We start from the raw sequence: 25,358 nt of genomic DNA, 5'->3' as shown, positions 1-25,358 counted from the left end.
CTGCCCCTCAGGGCAGGCAGTGCGGCTGCTCCGGGGCAGTGGTGTCGGCACTGACGAGCCCGTGCCCGCCGCGGGTACCGCATCCCTGCGCCGGGCTGCGGAGCTCTCCCCGGGGCACGCCCGAGCCCCCCCGACGCCAGCGGGTTCCCTGCGCCGGCGGGCACTCACTGCGTGGGGAGGGAGGGCCGAGCGCGGAACGGGCCCGACCCGGAACGGCAGCGGCGCGGCCCGAGCTGCCGCGGGCCCCTCACACGGGGGCACCGGCGCGAGGCCCGGGCGGGCCCGGCTGCTGGCCCCGCGCCAGCCTCGCGCCCCCTGGCGGCCCCAGCCGGCCGCGCGCCGCCCCGGGGGGAGGAGCCTGGCGCGGCCGGCAGGGGGCGCCGCGGGGGAGGCCGGGCGGGGCGGGGGCGCGGCCATATAAAGGGCTCGCGCACGGCACGGCCCCGCATCGCCGCACCGCTGCACGGAACCGAACGGCACCGCACCGCGCCGCTGCCGCCGCAGGTAACGGGGATCGGCACCGCGCCGCGAGCTCGGCGCCCGCACGGCACCCTTTGTCCTTCTCCCGGGCGCGGAGCCCCCGCCCCGCAGCGGGGCCCTGAGGGGCAGGATTGCGTTTAAGGCTTTTTGCCGTCGATGCGGGCGGGACCCCGCGGCCGCGCCCCGCCCGCCGCGAGTGTCGCTGAGGCGCCTCGGGAGCTGAGGGTGCTACACCCCGAGATCGCTCGCCCTGGCCCGGGCTGGGCTGTCTCCTCTCGCAGTCCTGTAGTAGGACTCCGGTAGTCAGTGGTGTCCCCAGCCTGGGCCGGCCTCGGGGCCCTCGCGTGTCCCCGCCCGGGAGGGGGAGCGGCCCCGGTCACGGCCCTGCGGGTGCCGGGATTTCTGCTTCGGCCGTGGCGGCGGCTGCCCGCGTCCCGGTGGGCAAATCCCCCTGTGCCACGAGATCGCCTTGCCGGGGCGAGTGCGGCTGAAAAACAAGTGCAGGCGAGAAGCCGGTTAGTGCCAGCGACCCGCTGCGCGCCCCCTGCGAGCTGCCTGCTCTGGGGAGTTCTGTGCCCCGCAGTTACGGACTTGTTGCAATAGTTAAATATTGACTGTAGGCCTCGAGCCTCTCCTCAGGACCAAGAGGTATTTGGAAATGCACAATTTCTTCTAAGCTGCCTTGGCTTTGTGCCGGGGTTAAGCGTATTTAAAGAAGCGCTGCTGCAGGAGAAAGACGCTCCTGGCTTTTGGCAGTTCAGTATAAAACCAGAGGGGAAGAGCGACAGAGTTGAACTGCAGGGAATGTGTGCTCTATAGAGGAGCCTCTTGGCATGTTGACTGGTGTGCTGAAGGGGGATGGTGCTGGACTACTGCCCCAGTGCATAGAGAAACTGGGGACACTGGTGAGTGAGGAGGGGAAAAGTACCTGGGCCGTGATCAGATAAACGTGTTGGATGCTGTCAGAGTCATTGGAGAAGCTGCTGTTTCCACACATCAGTGGAGGTGTATCTCAGTGGAGGTGTGTCTCACCTGCCTTTCTGTTCTCTGCATGACAGCAGCATCGAATAGTTCTGAAGCCAAACCTATTGCAATCACTGACTAGTCTGATTTGCTTTATTAAGTAGAACCAAACCACAAAACAAGCCATGATGGGTTTGTTCCTGTCTACATTTTTATTTAAATGAATCAGACTTTCTCGGATTGTCAAAGTGCCGAAAGCAAAACTGAACTCCCAGGAGTAGTAATTCTGTGCCTAGGCCCTGGACTGTGCTACAGACCTTGTTTAGATGGCCACAATTGAAAATTGGGTCCAAAATACTTTCATAAATGAACTGAATTCAGACAAAATATGGTAGTGTGAAGTTCGAGTTTTCCTTGAGGACTGGAGGCCAAATATAAGCCCAAGTACTCCCTATGTTAGGGATAGTGCCTGAAGTAGTTTTTGGATCTTGGAAATACAGCACAAGTTACTTTAATTTAAAAAAAAAAAAAAAAAGGAAAATATGAACCCTGGGATAATCTCCCAATATGCTTGTAATGTGAGGCCCTTGCACTGCAAACCTCACACCTCTCAATAACTTGGTGTAGATGAACAGATTCTGTGTACAGTAGGACCCTTCATTCTGGATCAAATCATTCATGGCCCTCGGTATCTGTGAGACTGCAACCTCAGGCACAAGGGCTTGCTATCTCACTGTAGTATCCCAGCAGCTGCACACAAGAACAGGACTGTCTGGAAGGAGGAACTTGCCAAGTCATAGCTCTTGCATAATTGGAACCGAGACCCGAGAAACTGTGGCTGTTGGACTGCAGGGTACTATGTTAGAGCACTTCAGTGGCTTGTGGGGTTCTTTGGACAAAGAACAGAGTGCAAATAGAAGGGCAGAGTTCAAGGTTGGGTTTTTTTTTTTAGAGTTAGTTCAAAAATATCTAGGGAAACCTCTGTTCTCTACAGCAAACAAATCTGTCCAGTGTTTATTTGAACTGTAGAAATAAAGCTTGCCTTGAGAAAATACTCTCGATGTGTAGCCTTTGGATTTTTCTACTTGTTTCCTTCCTTCCAGGGAGACAAAGCTAATAAAGAAGCTGACAATATATTAATCTTAATAGTTTCAGCTGAATGAGCTGTCATTGTAATCATTTCCATTAACCTGAATGATTTTTCAGAATAAAAGTGGAGAAACAGGCAACTAGACTCGTGAACTAGAACTCGTGAAATCTAAAAGTAAAAAGTGCTCATCTGTTTCTGTGGAATTTGGGGGAAGAATTTGGTCATGTTTTCAAATTGTTTCCTACAACCATAATTAAAGTGCATGCCCTTCATTCTCAGATATTAACCTTTCTTTTTATCCTCACATAGATTTCCCTAGGAGCTGGGGCTTTAAGGAAAATACCATTTAACGTGAAACTAGGGATAAACTGTGGTTATTGTCCAGATGTTTTGGACAGATCCTGTATGTTAGTGCCTCACCTAGTTGTGTTGTGAAAATGCAGTATATATGTGTTGGAAGCTTTTAACTTAGGTCTGGCTTTTTTTCTTATAGTTCAAGATGTCTAAAAAAATCCATGGAGGCTCGGTTGTGGAGATGCAAGGAGATGAAATGACACGGGTCATCTGGGAACTGATTAAAGAAAAGCTGATTTTTCCTTATGTAGATCTGGATTTGCACAGGTAATGACTCTTTGACACTCAGCTACTTTGTACTGCAATTTGCGTATGTCATTAGGTGTTGATGGAGTTTCACTTAGTGCAGGAAGCATCCCCTCCAGGGTTCCTCACAGCAGTAGGCAGTGAATGCTGAATTGTGAGTTAGCTTTTTTCCTCAACTGTGCCTCTAAGAAAGTCTCTGAGAAACATGACCTGTATTTTTTTCTCCTGTTTCTTGGGCTGCCAGCACCTGGGCAGTCTGCATGACTCCCTGCAGCCTAAACAATTAGAAATGTGGGGTGTTTCAGCCACTCCTTGACTTGAAGCCTAGCATCTGTGGATCCCTGAGTAGATTTATGGCTTCTTGCCATGCCTGTTTGAAGATCTGCCCAGACACAAAAGGGTGGTTGTAGGGCACAGACTCTGCCCTGATGGCTGTAAGCCTGAGCTCTGCTGTTGACAATGTGAGCTAACTGTTGCAATTATTCCCTGGGCCTAGGCTGTGCTCCCATACTCCCTCCTGGAAAAAAACAAATACTAGCAGCTGGGTACAGCAAAAGAGACATGCTGTCTGCAGCACCTGGCCAAGCAGAACAAATAATCTCTTCCCTTTCTGGCCACCAAGCTATAATTATTAAAGAACAATCCAGCTACATTGCTCCTAGCCATGTGGATAGAGGCCTTCAGTGGTGTCTGCCACAATTAAACCCACAAGTCTGACCTTCCCTGCTGCTGGAGCCATTTGTATGCCACCTACATGGGCTTTCTGCTTGCTGGTGTTGCTCACTAAGCAGACAGGAACCCAGCAGCATAATACCTGCACACAGTCTGGAGAGCATCCCTTTCAAAGAGGGGTGGGAGGAAAGCAAGCAAACCGTTGGCTGAGGCAGCACAATGGCCAGATCCTTGTACAGCTGGCTGTGCTTCAGGGCTGTCCCATGCTGGGCACCCATTGTTCTCCAAAAGCTATTAAAACAGTGAGTACGGGAAATGACCTTCCTCTGATGTTTGAGGGGAATATTGCCAGTTTTGCTGCTAGAGCAGGATTGTGGGTCCATTGTCAAAGCAGTTTTTAAGCCTACTGAAGTTTCATTTGCTCAGTACATGAAGGAAGCCAGAATCCTCTGCACAAGAGGTTTGAAATAAAGGCTCATTTTCATCTTGGGACTTTGCTGCTCCATACTATTAAAATCCTAGACTGAAAGCTGCCAGTCCAGAAGCTCAAGAGGGAAGGCAGAGAAGATACTGTCCCATGCTGGCAGAGAACCTCAGCCATAAAATGAAGGTCTACCCATTCTCCCACCAACCTCCACTAACAGAAAAAGTGTCACTGTATAAGTCTGTTTTCTTCCAGTCCAGCAACATTTGCACTGGAAGAGGGATAACTTCAGTTACGGCAGAATGCTGGAACTACACTCACAAGCACATATGGGGTCTTGTTTCCTTCATGTTGGACATGAAGAAATGTCCTGGGCAGTGCTGACCATATTTGTGGGTTTGTTACAGCTATGACTTGGGCATTGAGCATCGTGATGCTACAAATGATAAAGTAACCGTGGAAGCTGCTGAAGCCATAAAGAAATACAATGTTGGCATAAAGTGTGCAACCATCACTCCCGATGAGAAGAGAGTGGAGGAGTTTAAGTTGAAGCAGATGTGGAAGTCTCCCAATGGGACAATTAGAAACATCCTAGGTGGCACTGTCTTCAGAGAGGCTATTATCTGCAAAAACATTCCCCGGCTGGTGTCTGGATGGGTGAAACCCATTGTCATTGGCCGTCACGCTTATGGGGATCAAGTGAGTAATTTCAGGACTTTGTGGTGTCAAATGTTGCTCACAGCAAAAATGGATCCAAGTGAATGATTTCTAGAAGTGGGCAAAATTGCCTTCTGTATAGGGAGGTGGTTTTGGGGTTTTTTTGGTTTGAGTCTGGTTTAGTTTGGTTTTTTTGTTTTGTTTTTGGTGGTGGGTTGTTTTTTTGTTGGGGGTTGGTTTGCTTGGCTTTTTTGGTTGGTTGGTTGAGGTTTTTTGGTTGTTTTTAATTTTTTTTACTGCGATCTGCTTTTTAAACTTGCACAGCACACCTGCAGAGTTGGTATCTGAACTGGGCACATCAGGGGCTGTGGTACAGAAGTAGGGAAACCTTTCATCAGAGCTCTCCCTGACAGTGGTAGTACAGGGCTGTGGAAAGCCCTAGCACAGTTCTCAGTGTTGTGCCCTTTGAGTAGCCTGGAGGACAAGAATCAGTCATACGTCTCTCCGTGGGCAATCATGCTGTAAAGCAACCAAACATGGCAAAAGAAAAGCTTTCTAGAAGAGCCAAGTGCTTAAATAGATGGCTAAACCTGCAAACTGAGGGCAAAACATTAGATTACCTGGGATAGGAAGGTAAAATAATAAATTTATAAGAGGAAAATAATTGCAGAACCCTGACAACTAGAAAAGAATGGGATTCAATGTCCTCAAAGGTTGTGAATAATTGAGAAGGTCATAATAATAATAGGAAACAATGGATTAAAGGATTGAAACCCTGCCAAAGTATGAGATTAAAGTGAAAGGAACAATATAAGAACATACAAAGGACATAGAAGTGAGATACTTTAACTTCAGAACAGCTCAGGGAACAGATTTCCTTGATAGGAGGGGAAACTAGATGAAAAAGGATAACAAATTTCAGGAAATATAACCTTAAATGGTACTATTCAGGACAAATGGCAAGATGAGACATCATTTAAATACTTGAAATTTTTAACTTCTACTCTTGCTACAGGTTGGCCTTTCAAATGTCATCCTGTATGATGTATGATTCCCTGTTACTTATGAGATCAGCAGTTGTGATATGAGTAGCTTTTTTGAGGCAGGGAAAGGAGCCTTTCTACCCATCAACCACACAACAGTCTGAATACTCTGCACTTTAAAACTTCAGTGCATCTGCAGAAGTACATACTCTGACAATCAGTGGGGCCCAAGAATCTGAGAGCTTTTTGCCCTAACAGGAAGGATGGCTTCTGAAACAGGCAGGCTTTTGACTACTTAGGGATATGGTTTAGAGGTGCACTTGGCAGTGCTGCGTTAACTGTTGGACTTGATGATTTTAAGACTCTTTTCCAACTTCAGTGATTCTCTGATTCTTGTCTTTCTAATCTGTGGTAGAATAATCCAGTGACCACATGGCTGAATAAAAGTCTACTTAATGGAGTTTTTACTACAACTGCTTTTCTGTACCCTGCCCTCCCAAATTAGGGCTGTCTTTTATGGTTCTCTCTTCCTGATAGATAAAATCATCATAGCAATTTTTTTTTTTTTAACAGTACAGAGCAACTGATTTTGTGGTACCTGGGCCTGGAAAAGTAGAGATGACCTACACCCCTGCAGATGGAGGCAAACCAGTCACATATCTGGTCCATAACTTTGAAAGTAGGTATTTTCTCTAAATAGCGATTAAAACTGATACTTTGGATTTAATTCAACCTTGAATTATCAGGCAGATCTGTTTGATGTCAAACCTCAAAATACTCTACCTCAAAATACGACTTTGAGGTAGAGTAGGGGAGAAAGATTGGGTTTTCTTCATTTATTTGTCAAGTACTGAAAGTTACTTGAAATCATCTTGATATCAGAGAGGCATATCAAGTACACAATTGTATGAGACAGGAGCATGGCCACCTGTCATGCTCCTTATATGATGATTCTGGTAGCAGCTTTGCTAGGCAAACTTGCTATGTAAACAAGGCTTGACTTAAGGGGAGATAACACCTGAGAACAATTCATGTATAATTCTTTCTGAGTTTAGTTTGTCTTACTGGTCTCTGTATACCTTTGCAGTTTTTGCCCTGCTTTATGATGCATTTTTGTTTGCTCAATAGAAATAAGAATTAACACTTACTCTGGAAGTTGGAAAGATTAAACAAGAATACTCCTGACTGTTTGTGCTGTAACTGTTTTAATAGATGCAGTCCCAAAGGTTTTGGTGTCCCCTCCTGTCCCTACTGCTGTGCTGGTTGTAGACATTGCTAGGCTCAGGAGGAATCCTGGCATTGCTGGGCTTTGTTCATGGAAGCTGTGACACACATGTTGCCAGGACTCAGGCTGTTTTCTCTAGGGGCAGGATTCAGGAAAACATCACACAGGTTATCTCTCTTGTTTATCATTGATCAAAGGGTTCAGAGCTTGAAGTCTTACACTGATCTGTGTGTGAGTGTGCAGTGTTTTCGTTTTAGCTACAAAAAAAATGAAGTCCATGTAAACCACAGCATCCTAGTTTGTGTGCCGTTGGTTTGGCAGACAGATGCCAAGACTGACATATGATCCTCTTCTGTAATACTTGATTTCTCCAGCATTCTTGCTCATAAGAGCCTAAATCTCTGCAATCTCTTGTTGCATAGCCTTTCATCTGGAGTTCACCTGCTTCACTGCCAGTCCTAATCTGTTTTCATTTGATAGGTGGCTGGTGAGCCTGTGTTGGAGATGTGTGGCCATCCAGCTGCCAGTCTGATTTGCTGCTCTGCGTTGCATCAGTGAGCAGAGAGCAGGGAAGTGCAAAGATGGCAGATTACTGCTGTTGCTCTGGGGAACAGCCCTCCTCATAGATAACTGTTGTGCCAGCATATCTCCCAAATGCATAAGGGAAGCTTGTCATTTTGCTGTACTAATATGTTCAATCTTGACACTGAACCAAGAGATTTTCAGTAGGCAATAGGATTGTGTGATTACAATAAGGGGTTATTTTTATGTGTATGAAAACAGCTATTTGAATAAATCTTAATAGCTGTCATCCAGCAACCATGAAATCATGGCTTCTGAGGACAGTCTCTGTAGCTGGTCACACCCTGTACTGTCCTTGACTCAGTAGGGGAGGCATGGGGACAATATGTATTTTCACTGGTAACAACAGGAATTTCATTCTCTACCAATATCAACTTTAAATGACATTGCTATCTTGGTAAGCAGATAAACCTCCTCTGGCTTCCCCTCTTTATTCTGCATGTATGTCCACATAGTAACAACCATCTGGAGGTAAGGACAAATGCATATTAGGAAAAAATATTTTAAAAAAAAGTCTGGGGTGTTTCCAGGGCAAAGATCCCTGATATTGGCACTGTACAAAAACTAGATAGATGGTGGTAGTGACGTGCTAAAATTAAGTACATGGTATCTATTTTTCACTAGAAAACACAGAGCTGTGGTCTGAAGATAGCAAACTTTCTCATAAAGCTCTAAACCCTACTTTCACCCACAATCATCCTCTTCCATGATCTGAATGCTACTTACTTCCAGGTGAACTGGGCTGCAAGTTCAGTACACTTCCATTTGAGCTTCTAACACATCTGCCTTACACAATCTAAATCATGTGAGTGTTAATAGCTCCTCAGAGATTTCTCAGGACTTGCCTGAGCACCCACGTGACTGGCACATTCTTCCCACAACTTGCAAGGAGTCAGCCAGGGCAGGTGGATCGAAGCTGCAGGGTAGGCCACACATGTGCTGAAAAAAGTGCAGGAATTCATGTGCAGTCCTGTTTACCTGAGTTAGGCAAAACAGTCCTTGACTGCTGGAGTTAGTTCTGAAAGTGCAAAGCTTTTAAGATGTGAGCAAATCTATTTCTGGCTTTGACTGAGACTTCCTGCTCCAAACTGCTGTCTGCTGCTTCAATAGAAAAAGACTGTATTACTTAAATGGCTAGTAGGAGTTCAAGCACATTCACTTGTCACAGTTTTGTTGCTTAGGCTGGATTAGAACAAAACTTCTTAGAGGGATTAGATCACATTATTAAGATGTACTTAGCTGTAAAACAAAACCACCTTCCTATCCATGTGTCTCAGCACTGCTGGAGCTTTGAGCTGATAGTGTAGAAGTTCTTCTCCTGAAAGAACCAGCCTTAAAATGAGAACTAGATTAAGATACTTGGGGAGAGCACCAGCCTGCCTGCCAGCCAGAAAATGCTATGGAGAGAATAAAATTCTTAACCAAAACTAAATCTAGTTGATTCCTATCTGTTCTTCCTCCACTAACAGACTGTGGTGGTGTAGCCATGGGAATGTACAATCTTGACCAGTCTATCAAGGATTTTGCCCACAGTTCCTTCCAAATGGCACTGTCTAAAGGCTGGCCCCTCTACATGAGCACCAAGAACACTATTCTGAAGAGATATGATGGCCGCTTCAAAGACATCTTCCAAGATATCTATGACAGGTAACTAGTTGTGTCCTTCCTGCTGCAGTGCATAAGTCTGCAGCAGGAGCATCCCCTCCAGCCTTGTGAGTTTCATTTTCAGGCACTCAGCAGCACTTTAAGGGCACAGTGGGTGCAATCTCTGTCACAGTCTCCCTTGTCCTACAAGGCACAATACTCAATGTTGGAAGCGCTGCTGAATGTGGCTGTGGTGCCCATCTCTTCTAAAAGTGTCACAGGTTCTCTGTGGGTGTCAATATGATTCTGAAGCAGCTTTGCTGTAACCTAGCAAAGCAGACAAGGGGAAAAAAGAGTAAAGAGAATGCAATTTTTATTTGTTTTTACTCTTACCTCTGTGCACCTCTCTATGCACAAACCGTTTATATGACAAGGTGTTTTGGCTTTTGTTTTTTAGAGAATACAAGTCCCAGTTTGAAGCCAAAAAGATCTGGTATGAGCATAGGCTAATTGATGACATGGTTGCTCAGGCCCTGAAATCTGAAGGAGGCTTTGTCTGGGCCTGCAAGAACTATGATGGGGATGTGCAGTCTGACTCTGTCGCACAAGGTATGAGATGCTCGCTGTGCTACACTGCAGTAGGCTTAGTGGTAGTCTCTTATGTCCTGTCACATCTTATATAATGGCCCAGGAGGTGGTGTCAGGTCTTAAAACTTATATTTCAAACTTGAGGCCAGTTATAGAGGTATCAGGCAATCAAAAACCTCTGATTTTACAAGAAAACAGATTAAGGGGAATTTGAGGGAGCTGTCCAAAAGAGATGCTGAACTTTTGACACTTGTATTCTGCAGGCTATGGCTCTCTGGGGATGATGACCAGTGTGCTGATCTGCCCTGACGGCAAGACTGTTGAAGCAGAAGCTGCTCACGGGACAGTTACTCGTCACTACCGCATGTACCAGAAAGGCCAAGAAACCTCCACTAACCCCATTGGTGAGCTGCTTTTCAGTGCCCTTCATCATCTCTACACATGATAGAACAAATTTAGAGTAAGAATATCTGCACCCTTTCTGCAGACAGTTGCACCACTGAGTGGTGAAACAGGCAGTTCATAATGCATTTTTCATCCATGGAGACTGTGACAACCCTTAAGGGGAAGGAAGCACCTAAGATTCTTAAATGCTCATTGCTCAAAAGAAACAACAAAAGTCAGAGGGTCTGCAAACAGTCAAAGTAAATTAGTAAATTACACACTTGGCATGGAATGTTAGTCCCCAACCTGCTATATAAGCACGCAGCAATGGGTTTTGGCTAAAGGGGCAGGGTGAAAGGGAAGAGAGGAATTAGATAGGGAAAGATAAATTAAAGAAAGTAAGAAAGGAAAAGAGAAAAGGAGATGAAAAAAAGAGAGAATTAAAGATAGAAAAAGAGGAGAAAAGAGAGAGAAAAAGGTATCACCAGTCCTGGTTCCAGCATTGATCCCAGCCAAGTGGCAATCCAGCTGCATTGGTCTGGCTGAGGAGATGTCCAGGGCCCTGGGGGCACCACCTGGGGACTGGGGGGGGATACCCGTCTATGGACAGGTTTCTCTGCCCCAAAGACAGGTTTCTTCCTTTCTATGTAAATTAGTCATCAAGTGCAGTCAATTCTTTCAGGCCTGTCTGGAATTGGGTCAGAGAACTTTGGGGATCTTTGGTCTCAATCCCACTCTATAGTCCATGCCCACTTCCTGCCATTCATTCTTCAGCTTCCACTGTGCTATGTTGTGGTTCTTTCTCACGGAAAACTGCTGTCCTGTCTCCACCGGGCCTCACTTCTCCAGTCAAGTCTTTCTCATGGCACGTCAGAACCAACAGTCCATAACAGTAACCATGCAGTTATCAGTGTTAGAGACACACACATTAGCCCCTTGTTTTTGAGATGAGCTCAGTTGGTCAGAGCATGGTGCTAATACCACCAAGGCTGTGGGTTCTATCCCCATATGGACCATTCACCTAAGTGTTGGACTCAATGAACCTTCTGTGTCCTTTTCAATTCAGACTATTCTGTGATTCCATGTGTCTCTTCTGGAAATCAAGAGCTCCAAAAGATCTCACTTTGGGTTGCTGTTTAAAGGGTTGTTAGAGAGTAAGGTGTAGTATGCATTAGCTCCTTATAATCAAGAGCTTGAGGGATTGCACTTTGGATCATTGTTTATAGGGTCACAAGAGACTGGACTTTAGTCATAGTAAATTTCTATCCTGGCTGCAATTCGAGTCAGTAAATTTCTGTGAAAATTCAGTAAGAAAAATATTATCCAGTTTGGATTGTTACTCAGGCAAGAAAAATACATTTCCAAGGCTGTTCATTAAAAAACAGGTGCTTGTTAGACACCACTAGTTCCTGGGTTTCTGATAGGCTTGAGAAGGGCGTAGTCCGGGTGTGTTTTGTCAAGGCCAAGGTCTAAGGAGCATTTCTCCAATCACAGTGTGGCCTGAGGCAGGGAGGGAGGCAAGGGAATACACCCCCACAGTCCCTCCCAAGAATTAAATCAGCTTCTCTGGCCTCTACAGACACACCTACAGCCTGAGGCAAAAAACAAGCTGGAATGGAGAGAGTGTGAGGAAAAAGCTAGATCTAACCTAGCCTTTGAGATATGCTCTCACTCTTCAACAAACAATTGCTTTATAGCCACATGACCTCTAGGTTTAGGTTGGGTTTTTTTTTTTTATTTTACTCCTCCTTCTGATGGCTCAGAAGACCCAATCACACCTGAAACCATGTACATGCTCAAAGTGTAAGTACACTTGGAATGGGACATGAGGAAAAAATCCTCTAAATTTGCAGAGACCAGAGTATAATGTAGTATTAGGAAGAGGACTGCACCCTACTGTCACAAAGACAGTGTTCTGTATAACTACAGAGTCCTACCATCTGTCATTCTTTCTGACTAGGGCAGGAGAAAAAAATAATGACATACAGAGAGAAATTACTGGAGGCAGGGAGTAGTTTCTGAGGTCTGTGGGTTTTTTTAGAGTTGCACGAAAGGCAAAGGATACCTCGGTGAAGATAAATGTTCTCTTTCCTGTACCAGATTTTCTATCTTTTCAGTCTGCTTTCAGTTTTATTGATATTAAAAAGTCGCATTATTGTTCCACATGATGATTTACAGCAACTTCCAGGAAGTTCTAGAAGGATAGAATAACCTAGTGTTCTCTCTCAGCCTCCATCTTCGCATGGACAAGAGGCCTCGCTCACAGAGCTAAGCTGGACAACAACACTAGCCTCAAGAACTTTGCAGTTGCCCTGGAAGAAGTCTGCATTGAGACCATTGAATCTGGCTCCATGACAAAGGACCTTGCTGCCTGCATTAAAGGCCTGCCTAAGTAAGTGTATGAAATAACAAGCTCTACTTAGATGAGGCTGTTTTACTTGGTGGTTCTGAACAGCATTTGCTGGAATGTTATTCTACTATGGTAAAGAACAGGAGTCTGTCTCAGAGCAGAACTCACCTGTACCCAGTGCTTTACAAACAGAACTTGAGACACTCTCTGACCCAAGCAGCTTAGTCTAGATTGCTTTCTCCCTGCTATTGTACCAAATGAATGGGAGAAAGAAAGTAAAGAAGGAACTGCAAAGATTTTTTTTTTTATGACAGTCTACTTAGGTTGGCCAGATCCTAATAAATTCAGAAGACTTACATAACTGAAAAATATCTCCTGGCTACCTGTCCCCTGGAGCCTTTGGCAAAAAACCCCAGCCTGATGAGTAGGAGGGAACTCTTTTGGTTTTAGAGGCAAGACTTAGAGTTCTTTGAACAGTCTTCCCCTGCTTTGATTATTTGAGAGTGTGTACAACTAATGTCTCTCTTGTTTTGTTTCCCTCCACCAGTGTCACACGGTCTGACTACCTGAACACTTTTGAGTTCATGGACAAGCTTGCTGAAAACTTGAAGCGGAAGCTGGCCTCTCTGCCCAAAGCTTAAGGCATGGGTCCTATTCAAGCTCCCCAAACAAAGTGTCTCCCACTTACATCAGAGTGTAAGTGGCACTGTATCGTGTTGTGCTTCTTTTAGGCTGTTCTTCAGCTTTGGCCCTCCGGTATTATCACACTGGCAGATAGTTCCTGTCACAATCATCTCTTTGCCCAATTACTCATTTTTCTCTTGATTTTCTTTCTTCTCACACTTGAATCCTCTTGCAAAGCACAGGAACTTGACGTCTCTTCCCTCAAAAAAAGAATTTTGTAGCCTGGAATCACCTGAGGGAACTTCATGACTTAAGAAGGCATGAGCTGAGGGTTTTAGCAAGCTCTCCATACTTTGGATCTCAAAGATAGGTCCCTTCTTAACCTGTTGCATTAGGTCAGCACTTTCAAGACTGTGCAGCTGTGCTGGATTCACCACATGGGTACTTCCAAAGTCTTGGACTCCATCAGGAGAATGGGAATGGTATTCCACACCACAGTCTCTATTCTTCCTATCAAAAGCCCCCACACAAGCCTTCTGCCCCATCTCACAGACTTCAGACTCACTAGAACACGATGCAATGTTTGGCTGAAGAAGCTTCTTTGCATTTTGAGCACACTCTTCACCTTGAGATCTATCAGGACTACTTTCTGCATTGTTTTTAATTGCAGTTGTTTTCTTTTTTCCTGTTCTTGCTTTTTTAGCAATTGTTTTCTCATCAGTTTTAGTTTTTTAACAGGCTCTCTCCAGGGTACATTCACCCATGATTGCTCAATCTTGCTGAATTTTTACAGACAGTCTCACTCCCCCTAGATGTGAAACCATACCAATCTACAGATGATACTCTAATTGAAGGAGGTTCCCATGGAAAGCTGGGAGAAGCAGCAGCAGTATGGGAAGCATTAAATGAAGCAAAAATTGAAATTCCACCTGAAAAATATCAAGGACCGAGTAAAGAAAATTTTGGGGTAGTTGGTGGATGCAGTCACTGCAGTAGTTCCTGCAGAAATTTGAAAGGAATTAGAACAAATACAAATGCCCCCGTTAAAGAAAGAATTACAAGAGTTAATGGGAGCTTTAGGATATTGGAGAAAACACGTACTTGGATTTTCTGTCATTGCTTGCTTAAGTGGCTCTGTATTGTGCTTTGTTGTGTAACATTTCAAACACTAGATAAAAATTAACATAGACACTTCTTAAATTTTTAGAAAATCATGTTCTCTGAAACGCTCTGAGCTGCTGGGCTAAGCCCTACTTTTGCGAAGCAGATGAATGTGATAAAAGCTCGGCAGGAGTCTGGATTCCTAATTTTGTTCACAGCCGACCTGAGGTTTCTCTCTCTGACTTTTGATCTATGTTTATGTCTTCCTCTCAGTCTGAAAGCCAGTTTGTGTCACAGCTCTGGTCAAACCAGTCGTGACCTACTGTCTAACAGACCTTGGAAATCAGAACCGTCCTCTTTCTAGTACATCCCAGTGAGTGTAAGTGAGCTGAGAGGGCTATGCCACCTCTACTGCAGCCCTGCTGAATTTGTCTTCTAGTGCCAACTAGACCACAGTATCCTGACACTAAGGGATTTGGTTCCCTTGCTGCAGTCAGGACTGTAGCATTTGAGTAGCACTTAGTAAATGCTGGAAACAAGCCTTATAGGCTAAGAGCCTACCAAAGCCATGCTGCAGTGTCTAAATGCAGGCCATGCATTTAGTTATGCTCCTTCTGACTGGATGTGAAGCATAGGAACTGTTAACCTCTTCCCTCACCCCACAATTCATAAAGGTGCAAACTTTTCTCCAGTTGTCTGGGCTATTACTTACCCTTCTTGTTGTCTTACATCAAGTCAGATCATGACTGTGAAAACTTATTCCATCCATGGTTGTGTGTTGGGGTTTTTTTAAGGAATATTTTTAGTTCAGACTAAAATAAAAGCCAACTAACATTGTTTGTGTCTCCTTCCTTTCTGTGATTAGCAGGTATGGGGAAATTCTGCCTCAGAGAGAGACTCCAGTAGCTTTCAGCGCAGTCCAATATATGCTGGGACAGACTGTTGGAATGTGATATAAACACAAAATACCTCTCTTTTTAGAACAGAGTTTTAATTTCTTCTGGCTCAGGGAAAGCTGTGATGTGCAGTGGGATGGTAAGCATCAGGTAGTGTACAAGAATTTGAAGATACCACTTGCATTGAAATTTTATTTGCAAGTAATATAAACTTTATACATCATCACTCAGCAAAACAGAAACTGGTTGCACGTGAACAAATTCTCCCCCTCCAGCTGACTACTACAGGTGGTGATTAGGATGGAGATACCAATGTTAGACTAAAGGAGTGAATATTAATGTGTTTGAAGCACAGCTCTGTAACTGCTAGCAGCTGTCTCTCTACCTTCAATATGAAAGAAAACAATCTACTATTCTGGTATTAACACAAGCACATAAGCTTGTGGCACAAGCACACAAGCAGCTGGAAAAAGTCCCATTTCTGACCCACAGTGGCAATGAAAACAGTTACTGGGAACAGCTGGAGATCTGTGTTGCTGCCTGGCTTCTGACATCAGTGGGTCAGCACAGGCAGGTACTAATAGAACAGCACCAGTAACAAATTCCCTGTTATTTACTGGCTCCTACCTGCCTTCCAGAGTTACAGAGTACCAGAGAAAGCTTGGTAACTTCCAGAAAACTGAACAAATAAACAAAACGGCATATTTAAATCTTAGACTTTTTGTTTCCTAGTTTTAATAACTTAATGGTACAGCTTAAATGTAAGCTATGTTGTAGCATTTACCTGACTGCAGATGACACTGTTTTCCCTCTACTAATGAAGTTTCCATCTTCTGGAGGACTGTGAGTACCAAGAGTACAGCAAGACCCAGCCTATCCTCATGAACTGATGGATGTTGCTGAAGTGCTAAGGAGAAGCAGTAAGTATGGTCAGAAGAAAAGAGCAGCCTTCTCCCTGCTCTGCCACAAAGAGGAAACACTTCTTCTGCTACCAAAGAGGCACATTTCCTTCCTTTTTACTACCAGTCTGATCCCTTCTTTTCTCCACCAGTCTCTCAAACATTAAGAATCAAAAACCTTCAAATTTACACCAGTAGACCCTAAAAAAGGAAGTGCTGGAAGCCAGTGGGTGCTTAGTCTGCAATGGAAGAGTACAGGATTTCGTGAAACACAACTGACCTCATCTGGAGTAGTGACCAGCTCTGTGATTGCCAGCTTAAGAGGGATATGGACCTGTTGGAGCAAAGCCAGAGGAGGGGCACAAAGATGATCAGAGGGCTCCTCAAGTACCTCTCCTATGAAGACAGGCTAAGACAGTTGGGGTGGTTCAGCCTGGAAAACAGAAGGTGCCAGGGAGACCTTACTGCACCTTCCACTGCCTCAAGAGGCTACAAGGTGGCTGAAGGGGGTATTTTTAACAAGGGCAAGAAGTGATAGGAAAAGAGGAGATGTTTTCAAACAGCTCTGTCCCATGGCACCCCCTCCTTCTATCACCTTTCCTGTAGCAATACTCAGGATGTTTGAGACAAAGCATGCTTAATCTGATCCAAACCACCCTGTGTTTCAAATATTCCTTGATGTTTGTTGGTATAAGGCTCATCTTCTGCTGCAGGGAGATTTACATGGCAGACAGGGGGAGAGAACAGGAAGGAAGCAGAAGATAATGAGTTGCTAATCATACAGCATAAAAGGGCCATGCCCATCATTAAAACACATCCATCAGTTTGTGACAACCACTTTCCCCACCCTGTGAGTCCCAAAGATTTCAAAACAGAAGAAATCCATGGTACAAGGCTCGAGTTGTCAAACTGGTCCTTGGGTTGCCTTAATTGGAATTGGAATAGTTCAGTTGCCTGGTCAGCCACCTCCATCTTTGCTCGGGCCTCTGCATTCAAAGTTGTAGCCTTGTGGCTAAACACACAAGCTTCTAGGAGCTTGGGGGTTGCCTTTTAACAACTATTCTAATCCTAACTCCTTTCTGTTGTTATAAACTTGCCTGGCTTGGCACTGGGAGACATCCTTCAGGAAGCCATTCTTTGTCCTCTTTCATCTGCTTGGTCATTCCCTTGGCTTTGACAGGCTTCTTTTTTCTTTTGTGGATAGGAGAGTGGAGAAACTCAGTGTCTGTAAATGGGTCACCCTGCCTCAGTTTCCTGCAGAACCAAAAGGGTTACATTGAACCATCAAGCATTCCTTGAATACATGTATGATTTTAGTCCCTAAAGTTTCTGATTCTACTGTAGTGCTTCCCCATAAGATGATTGGTACAGTTTATTTCTTGTCCAGTACAGAGTACCTTCTAGTGGAATATAACCAGCTATTCACAGAAAGTTCAAACTGTGACACTTGTCAGGGAAAAACATAGTATTACCCAGTTACATAACAACAAAGTCGTCATTTTAGGAGTAAATGATTCTGTGCAATAGCCATTGGATGTACTGAATCTACAGTTTCTTAGGGAAAAGATGCAGCTATTTGTTTAGGTATCATATCTGCTATTCAATACAGATAACAGCCTGCTCTCAGGAGGAAAGTATTATTCAGGTGTGTAAAAATTTACTCATCATAGAAAGTAGATTAAATCAGGGCTTTTGCTGATTGTTTTTATTTAGCCTGTATTTCATCCTTGTGCTACTGCCTCATTAGCACTGGAGTGTCACAAATGCAGCCTGCCAAGATGCGCTCATTTCAAGAAGTAAAATAACATCTTTGGCAGCTTGTTACCAGAAGCCTAAACAACCATGTGTGCTGATGCAGAATTTTGGTATAACCACACTGTGGCAGAAGAGGGTCACAGAACACAAGGGATAAGAACTGTAAGCAAAATAAACGGAGGGTCCAGCCCTGGAGAGTGAGTATATGAGAGCAGAGCAGGGGTTGCAGCATGGGAACAGTATTTGGAAGGAATAGTTTAAAACCCAACCTATTGATTGGTGGCTCTTTGTAGCAGGCTGGCTTCCGTGTCCGCCTGGATGAGCGCTCTGATGCTTCCTCCGAGCTGCAGTAAGACACAACCTTGACACTGTTCAAGTCCCGTAGTGGCCTGCTATCTGCAAAGGGAGACATTCACATGGTTTGATCAAAGTTATTCCAAGCAATTTCCAAATATCCTGAGAAATAACAGCTGACAGATAGGAAGAGCTGCGTTACCAGGATTCTCTGAACACGCACAATCCAGAATCCAATCATATTCCCTCTAAACTCAGGAGACCATTTTAATCTAAAAATACCAGACCTGTTGCTCAAAAGTCAGTTCATAAATCAGATTAGGTCCCTCAGTGAAAAAATACAGATCACTAATACTGATAGTATCATGGGCCCTGCTGTAGTAAAAAAAGGATATAAAAGCTCTTATTTGATAGTTGTAATGCCCAGGAGCTTACAGCCTTGAGGAGACAGCAAGTTTATGGCACACAAACAACCCACCAGCAACCTACCAACTTCCAGCAGGACACAGGACCAGACCAGTAGTCACTGCAGCTTTCAAGGTGGAGTCAGCCGAAAGGAGGAGGGCAGAACAAACTTCCTCCCTCTCTATGAAGTACAGCCCACTCCACTTGTAAAAGGCCCGTTTGTCAACAGCTACAGAATGAAAGACCCCACAAAACTACTCTCTTTACGGAGCATCCATTAACAGCAAACTCCCCAGAAGGATCAGCTTAACTATTGTATTACCAGCCAAGTGATACACCCTCCAAATCCTTTTAAAAAACAAGCAAAAAAAACCCCATAACCAAAATAATTTAGGTTGGCTCCTGGTTAATTTTCAGTGAAGATATCACTTAGAGGTAGGAAGCCTGAAACCTTGCAGCACTGACCCTTCTGGACCAAAAATCTGCCATCTTCTTGATATTTTGTGTCCCAATAATACTGACTCCCAATAGGCAGGTCAGCATCAAATTAGACTTTTCAGCTGCTTGAGTACTTGATTTTCTAAATTAATTGCCGTGTAGGCAACAAGAGTGGTAAAACAAGACTCACAGCACACACTGCTAGTCTCGTCCCAATATGAACACAAGGACAAGTAGACAGAAATTCTTATAGGAAAGCTGATAAACTAGAGGCAAATGCAGCTACAGAAATGACTGGCCAGCACAAGTGGAAGCATAAATGGTATGTTAGATAATAATGTTAAAGACTGATCTTTAACTCTGAAAAAAGAGAGGAGAGGAAGAAAAATATATGCACTTGCTGCATGGATTTTTTTCCCTCATCTCCGAACACAGGTACCTTCCCCAGCCTACCACCTACCAGGTTCCTGTGAAGATGAGCTCCAAGAATTTGACTGAACTTGGTTTCTTTCCCCAGGTATTTTCTCTGCAGTTTTTTCTTCAAATATCAGGGAGTTTTTCGACCAAACAGGGGATTTTGCTGGCATTCTGTTTTTCTCAGTACTTAAGCTTTTGGAAACTGGTACTTCTGTAAGTTTGAAGCTGACAGGCAAAACTGCAGAAGTGGTCACAGAAGAGGATTCAAGACTGTCTGAAAGGTCCATAAAACTATCTGCAAGTGGTATGTCAGGTAGCTGCTCCTCCAGGAAAGCATCTGCTTCAGACAGCAGATGTGTAATGGAGGAAAACTTCCCCATCAGGACACTTTGCTTGGATGCAAATTCTGTGGAAGCTCCAGTGAGAACCTTGGCACCATCACTTTTTCTGGCCAGGGAATCAGTCTCTGGAGGTCTAGAGTTGCTCTTCTTCTTCTGAGGCTTGGGTTCGCAATAGGCTTCTTTTTTCAAAGCATTCATGTTGTTGTCAACTTCAACTTGTCCTTTTTCTTGAAGGGCCCCTGTCTGGTTCCTATTGCTCTTTTGAATGCTCTTAGCAGCTCTGGGGATTTTGCTCGCTTTGCTCCCAGGAACAGACCTGGGAGGTACATTTTCATCCCCTTCACATTCTGTCTGGATACAGCCCAGGTTTTCTGCGAGATCCAAAGGATGGACAATGTAAGTTTTTCTGCTATGTTTAAGATTACCTGGCAAATCCTTTGTGCTCTCATTAGCTACTCTTTGAACATCTACACAGGGCGTAAAAACATCAACTTCATTTCTCTGATCACAATTGCTTTTCCTGCCAGTCTTCCTCCTGTTTGTTTGGCTTGTAGGGTGTTCTTCAGCTTTGGCCTCTGGTATTATCATACTGTTTGGCAGATACTCCTCATCAGAATCATCCCTTCGCCTAATTACTCTGGTTTTTCTGTTGGCTTTCTGTCTGATGCTCTTTCTGCTCACACTTGAGAATTTTGTAGAATTTTGTAGCCTGGAATCACCTGAGGGAACTTCATGACTTAAGAAGGCATGAGCTGAGGGTTTTAGCAAGCTCTCCATGCTTTGGATCTCAAAGACAGGTCCCTTCTTAACCTGTTGCATTAGGTCAGCACTTTCAAGACTGTGCAGCTGTGCTGGATTCACCACATGGGTACTTCCAAAGTCTTGGACTCCATCAGGAGAATGGGAATGGCATTCCACACCACAGTCCCTATTCTTGTTGTCAAAAGCCCCCACACAAGCCTTCTGCCCCATCTCACAGAATTCAGACTCACTAGAACACGTTGCAGTGTTTGGCTGAAGAAGCTTCTTTGCCTTTTGAGCACACTCTTCACCTTGAGATCTATCAGGGCTACTTTCTGTATTGTTTTTAATTGCAGTTGTTTTCTTTTTTCCTATTCTTGCTTTTTTAACAGTCTTTTTCTCTCCAGTTTTACAACTACCTTTGCTTTTAACCTTTACAGGAACAAACTCAGTGACTTGGCTATAGCTGGAATCCATTTCAACACCACACCCCGTTTCTTTTGCCTGTGGCTGGTCACAGAAAGTCTCTTTACACACAGAGTTTCTATGAGAAATAACAGCAGTTTGAGTAGGTGAAGCCAGGGGGCTGGGAGATCTCATCTGTTGCTGTGTGTTGTTCTTGCTGGAGCTGCTGTTGTCCTGTGCAGTACTACCCCAAGCTGCCTGAGTGGAACTGACATGTGGGAAGATATCCAGAGCAGAAGATGGAGTGCTTGTAGCAAACAGGGTGGAACGCTTTCTCCTCTGAGTAACATGCCCTTGTGAGAGACGATCAAAGAAATGTTTTGCCATCTCATCAGCCTCGTATGAAAGAGTATGACTTTCCCCGGCAAGTGCTGGCATATTGTTGGGATTTTGTTCAGTGGTGCACAAGACCTCTGTTGGAAAGACAAAATTAATTTCTAAGACTGAGAAATGAACCAGGCAAATGTCAGCTTTCCCCATACCACTAAAAGCCTTGCTCCATACACTGCCACACATCCAGAGCATACAAAAAGCACGGTTTTATCTCTACAGGGGCTCCCCCAAACTTATTGTGTAACAGAAGTGGTCAGCTGGCTTCCCTCCAAACAAGAGAGCAGCCCAAAGCAAGATTCCTTAACCAGCCATAATACTTAGGAACACCAATGATCTATAAGAGTTATTATTTATATGGCAAATCCACAAGAAACAGTTGTGCACCTAGTCAGATCCTGCACCTTCAGACATCTCTGAAAATCTTCTGTAAGTTTAGTGCCTAGTACTCAAAAAGCCTGATTTGTGATCTTGAACTACTGCAAACATGCCACATATCCCTCTGAAGAAGTCTAATTCTGGGATATATGTAACTCCAGCAATAACAGCCCCAGTGGAGCATGTAGTTCCTACCAGTCATTAGGAGCTAGTGGAGTTGTGGTTAAGCACTAACTAAAGCTATGGCACTCATGCATTTCTGAGCACAGACATATAAAGTCATACCAGAAGAACAGCAAAAGATGCAAATTTACCTCCAAAGATGCAAGAGTTGTGAAAAGCCTCCTCTGTTGCCATTGCTTCAGTCAACTTCTTGCCATTCTCTTCCTGTTGGAACTGAGGCTTCTCAGTATGCTGTGGTGGCAAAGTATCTTTGGAGGAAACAGGCACAATTTCCAGGGGCTCATTAGAAGCACGTCTCTGTAGTTCTCCTGCAGTAGAAGCAGATCTCTGAAGTTCTCCTGCACTAGAAGCAGGTCTCTGAAGTTCCCCTAAAGATGTTTGCACTGCTGTGGAGCTGCCAGCTTGCTGTCCTGCATCACACAGCTTGGAAATGGGCACTCTCATTGGTATCCGTGTAACCCTGGTGAGAAGGAGTAACAGCAATGGATCATGTTTCACATATGTGACAGGCCCCAGAATCCAGCAGACTAAGTGCACCTTTCACCTCCATGAGGAGCTGCTGAAACACACTTCTGAAGGCTTCAAGTGCTGAAGAATACACACTGCTCAGGTAGGACAGATTTCCCATCTTTGAGCAAGCACAACACATATGGAGAGCAACTGCTTCAGCCACAGAAGCATGAGAAAAATGCACTGAGGCAACAAAAAAGTAAGGCCTCTCGTTGTGAGCACACATTCACCTTGCTGTGGAACACCAACATGGCTGCTTGGCATTGTATATGTGGGCAGCTCCAAGGACTCCTGTCTCCAAAGGGGAGACTAGACCGAGGAGAAACAGGACTTCATGTATACTTTAAGAGATCCTGCTCTGACCATCTTTCCAGAATGCAAGCTTCCATCATACAAGCAGGTAGTTGACTATTAAGCGTTTTTATGTAATAAATATCAAGGTAGCCAGCTACGGCACTCACTCACTCAAGCAAATCTTGCAGTGGTCACCAGCTACAAAGAGAAAACTGCCTAAAAGTAGCACAGTCTCAAAGAAAGGAGATAAAAAGACCGGTTTTTACACGGACTTGGCATTACGACAAACAAGACAAGGAGTTGCAATAGAAAGACAGAATAAGGGAAAGCATCAAGCGGTGGTGGTTCAGAGAAGACATCTCACATGAAACTAGCAACTGGGCACACACATAAAACACAAGAAGTTTAGCATATAGAAATTCAGGACAAGCTTGGTGGTATAATTTTAAAGCCCACCTCAGAGGCTGACCATCTGCAATATCATCAGTCCAGCTATCTTCAGTCATGCTGCTCTTCTGGCCACTGGACAAGGATGCAGAATTTGTATGGAACTGGAAATCAGAGAAATAGAAGAGTGATTTAAAATTCTTTAAATACCTCATGCAGCCTCCTGCACAGAATCAGCAGAAGCTCAGCTTCTCTGGAAAGTATGTGAAGTACTGCCAGCAACCCTCTCACGTTTAAACATGAATTATGGAATAAATTGCAGCAGAATCAGATTGTGTCTCCATGGCCTAAGGATGAAGGTAAACTAGTTCAGATAATCTGAGACTAGGAAGCAGGAATATTTTCCCATCCACCCACGAGACAAGACACAGAGAAAGTGTCCTATTCCACATCCCAAGTTGCCACGGCAATACTTTTTAAAAAAGAAATTGAAAAGAAGTCACAAACTGCCAGAACAGAAGAGCCTACTTGCCAATATAGCCAATAATCCAGAGAAAAACAGTTTAAAACTGTAGCTCTTCCTACAGAGAGAGTTACCCTGGAAATCCCTAACACCAAACTGAAAACAAGGATGCAGCCAGGACAATTCAAGTAAGCAAAGAAAAACAGGTGAAGCATCGAACACTGAAGTGAGTAGGCAACACAAAGCAAAAGACAGAGAAAATACAGCTCCCTTCCAACACCAGTGTGCTCACATTTCCCATGGCTTACCTCAGACAGCTCGGCCATCTTAACTGCAGCCATAAGATTGTCCATTTTTTTCAACATATTATTCTGTGTTGAGGTAATAAAGAGAGAGAAGCCATAAAGACATTAAATCAAAACATCTATTGCAACAAGGATACTAGTAGCCAGAAGAAGGCATGTTCTGGGGAGAACACAGCTTGGGAAAAAAAAATGAATGGTGATCTTTTCCATATGTTGAGAATTCAGACACTCAACAACAGCTCAATCCTGCCAAGATTGAGATGGTTGTGCTGCATACTTTGCCTACCACCCCTCCCCATGCCAGCCACATGTTAGTGTCCTACCAGGAAGGAGAGCCTGTGCCGCAGCACAGCATTCTGGAAGTGGCACTGCTCCACTTCCTTCTGTAAGATGGTCTTCTCCTGGGTGAGCCGCTGTGCATTGGCTTTCTCTGCATTGAGGGCCAGAGCCAATGCTTTGTTGTTCTGCTTTAGGGAGACTTTCATAGTAGATGAGTTGTCTGTAAGAGACAGAGCAGTATCACCATCAGCATCCAAGGTCTCATCCATACCTCTCCCCTCAATATAATTCTTTCTCTTCCCAGACCAGCCTTCCTCAGATTCAGATCTCTACAGCGCAACAGCCCCCTCACAAAACCAGCAGTATCCTTCCTTCCAGCAGTAGAAGTCTTCGGAGAAAACAGAAGGAAAAGATTTTCCATAACATGCAACACTTCAGATACCCTCTCCATCATCAGCGGGTCACGCTCAGGCAGCAAACTACTGCTTCAATTCTTAATGAACGCTGGCATGGTTCAAATGCTGAGTTTAAAATTATATGCTTCTTGCTTTGAACAAGTCACCTACAGATAGGTCCTCATCACCATCCAAAAAATGGGAGAAAAACCTATTTTCCTCCATAGTTGCCCTTGAGGAGATATGGACCCCTGTCTCCCAATTTCAAAACAATTAAATAAAAGTAATTGAAATATCTGAGTTTTTCAAATTATGTCCTGTTCTATCTTTGCATTATTTCCCCCATAAAAGCAAGTCAGTCGGGCTAGCTTCTGCACAGGATGGCATATACACTACAATACTTCAGATGCCTTTGGGCACCTTGAGTGGCACTTGACACTCCTCTGCAGGGCACTGAATTCACTAGAAACCGCCGGCAGAGAAGCAGCTGAGAAGCAGCACATGAGCTCTGCTAAAGGACTGCTGCCCGCTCCCAGTGCCACGGCCAAAGGCCGAGTTAGAAGCCGACATAGCAGCCAGCCTCTGAGCACACCGCAACGCAAATTACACTCACTGATGATTTTCGTTTTGATCTTTGATGCAAGCGAGGCATTCAACTTCGCAGTCCGCAAGGCACCCTTTTTCTTTTCCCGCATCCGCTCTCTCACGCCGCTCAGACTGAAGAAGGACATTTCGCTGGCCTCCCACGCCGCCATCGCTGAAGAGAGCGACTCCGAGCAGGGTCAGCACCTGTATTCCCCTTCCGCAAGCCCTTACCAGCCAAGGCTCGCACTTGCCCCGAGAAGCGGCGCCGCGGCCCAGCATGGACCCACAACA

General features: G+C 44.7%; 2 protein-coding genes across 3 annotated transcripts; one reads left to right on the top strand and one right to left on the bottom strand.

Moving 5' to 3' along the window:
* Nucleotides 1–401: 401 nt before the first annotated feature.
* On the top strand, nucleotides 402–15,144 carry IDH1 (isocitrate dehydrogenase (NADP(+)) 1). Its single transcript, XM_085066308.1, has 9 exons — nucleotides 402–504; nucleotides 3,027–3,154; nucleotides 4,637–4,928; nucleotides 6,443–6,548; nucleotides 9,146–9,323; nucleotides 9,718–9,869; nucleotides 10,112–10,252; nucleotides 12,462–12,624; nucleotides 13,130–15,144. Exons 2-9 carry the CDS (start codon nucleotides 3,033–3,035, stop codon nucleotides 13,221–13,223), a joined length of 1,248 nt encoding a protein of 415 aa, XP_084922434.1. The 5' UTR covers nucleotides 402–504; nucleotides 3,027–3,032; the 3' UTR covers nucleotides 13,224–15,144.
* LOC146434585 (uncharacterized) lies at nucleotides 14,000–25,237 on the bottom strand. Of its 2 annotated transcripts, XM_085066292.1 has the most exons (9): nucleotides 25,096–25,237; nucleotides 24,132–24,307; nucleotides 23,812–23,874; nucleotides 23,110–23,204; nucleotides 22,173–22,309; nucleotides 21,981–22,142; nucleotides 19,455–21,371; nucleotides 18,127–18,253; nucleotides 14,000–17,356 (listed from the first exon to the last, which is right to left on the bottom strand). In XM_085066292.1, exons 1-9 carry the CDS (start codon nucleotides 25,235–25,237, stop codon nucleotides 17,188–17,190), a joined length of 2,988 nt encoding a protein of 995 aa, XP_084922418.1. In that variant the 3' UTR covers nucleotides 14,000–17,187. The 2 variants fall into 2 exon arrangements, with proteins under 2 accessions (XP_084922418.1, XP_084922417.1); XM_085066291.1 differs by having other exon boundaries at nucleotides 21,981–22,309.
* Between the last annotated feature and the right edge of the window lie 121 nt (nucleotides 25,238–25,358).

The sequence above is a fragment of the Lichenostomus cassidix genome, chromosome 7 (genome assembly GCF_008360975.1).
Source record: "Lichenostomus cassidix isolate B80296 chromosome 7, HeHo_3.0, whole genome shotgun sequence".
Classification (NCBI taxonomy): domain Eukaryota; kingdom Metazoa; phylum Chordata; class Aves; order Passeriformes; family Meliphagidae; genus Lichenostomus; species Lichenostomus cassidix.
Note: the sequence above shows the minus strand (reverse complement) of the source record. Positions and strands in the feature narration are given on the sequence as shown.

Coding starts and splice junctions, on each gene's coding strand:
- LOC146434585 (XM_085066291.1), bottom strand. CDS start 25,237: ATGGCGGCGTGGGAGGCCAGCGAAATGTCCTTCTTCAGTCTGAGCGGC. Junction 24,308..25,095: donor GATCAAAACGAAAATCATCA/GTGAGTGTAATT, acceptor TGTCTCTTACAG/ACAACTCATCTACTATGAAA. Junction 23,875..24,131: donor GGCACAGGCTCTCCTTCCTG/GTAGGACACTAA, acceptor ACCTCAACACAG/AATAATATGTTGAAAAAAAT.
- IDH1 (XM_085066308.1), top strand. CDS start 3,033: ATGTCTAAAAAAATCCATGGAGGCTCGGTTGTGGAGATGCAAGGAGAT. Junction 6,549..9,145: donor TCTGGTCCATAACTTTGAAA/GTAGGTATTTTC, acceptor CTCCACTAACAG/ACTGTGGTGGTGTAGCCATG. Junction 12,625..13,129: donor TGCATTAAAGGCCTGCCTAA/GTAAGTGTATGA, acceptor TCCCTCCACCAG/TGTCACACGGTCTGACTACC.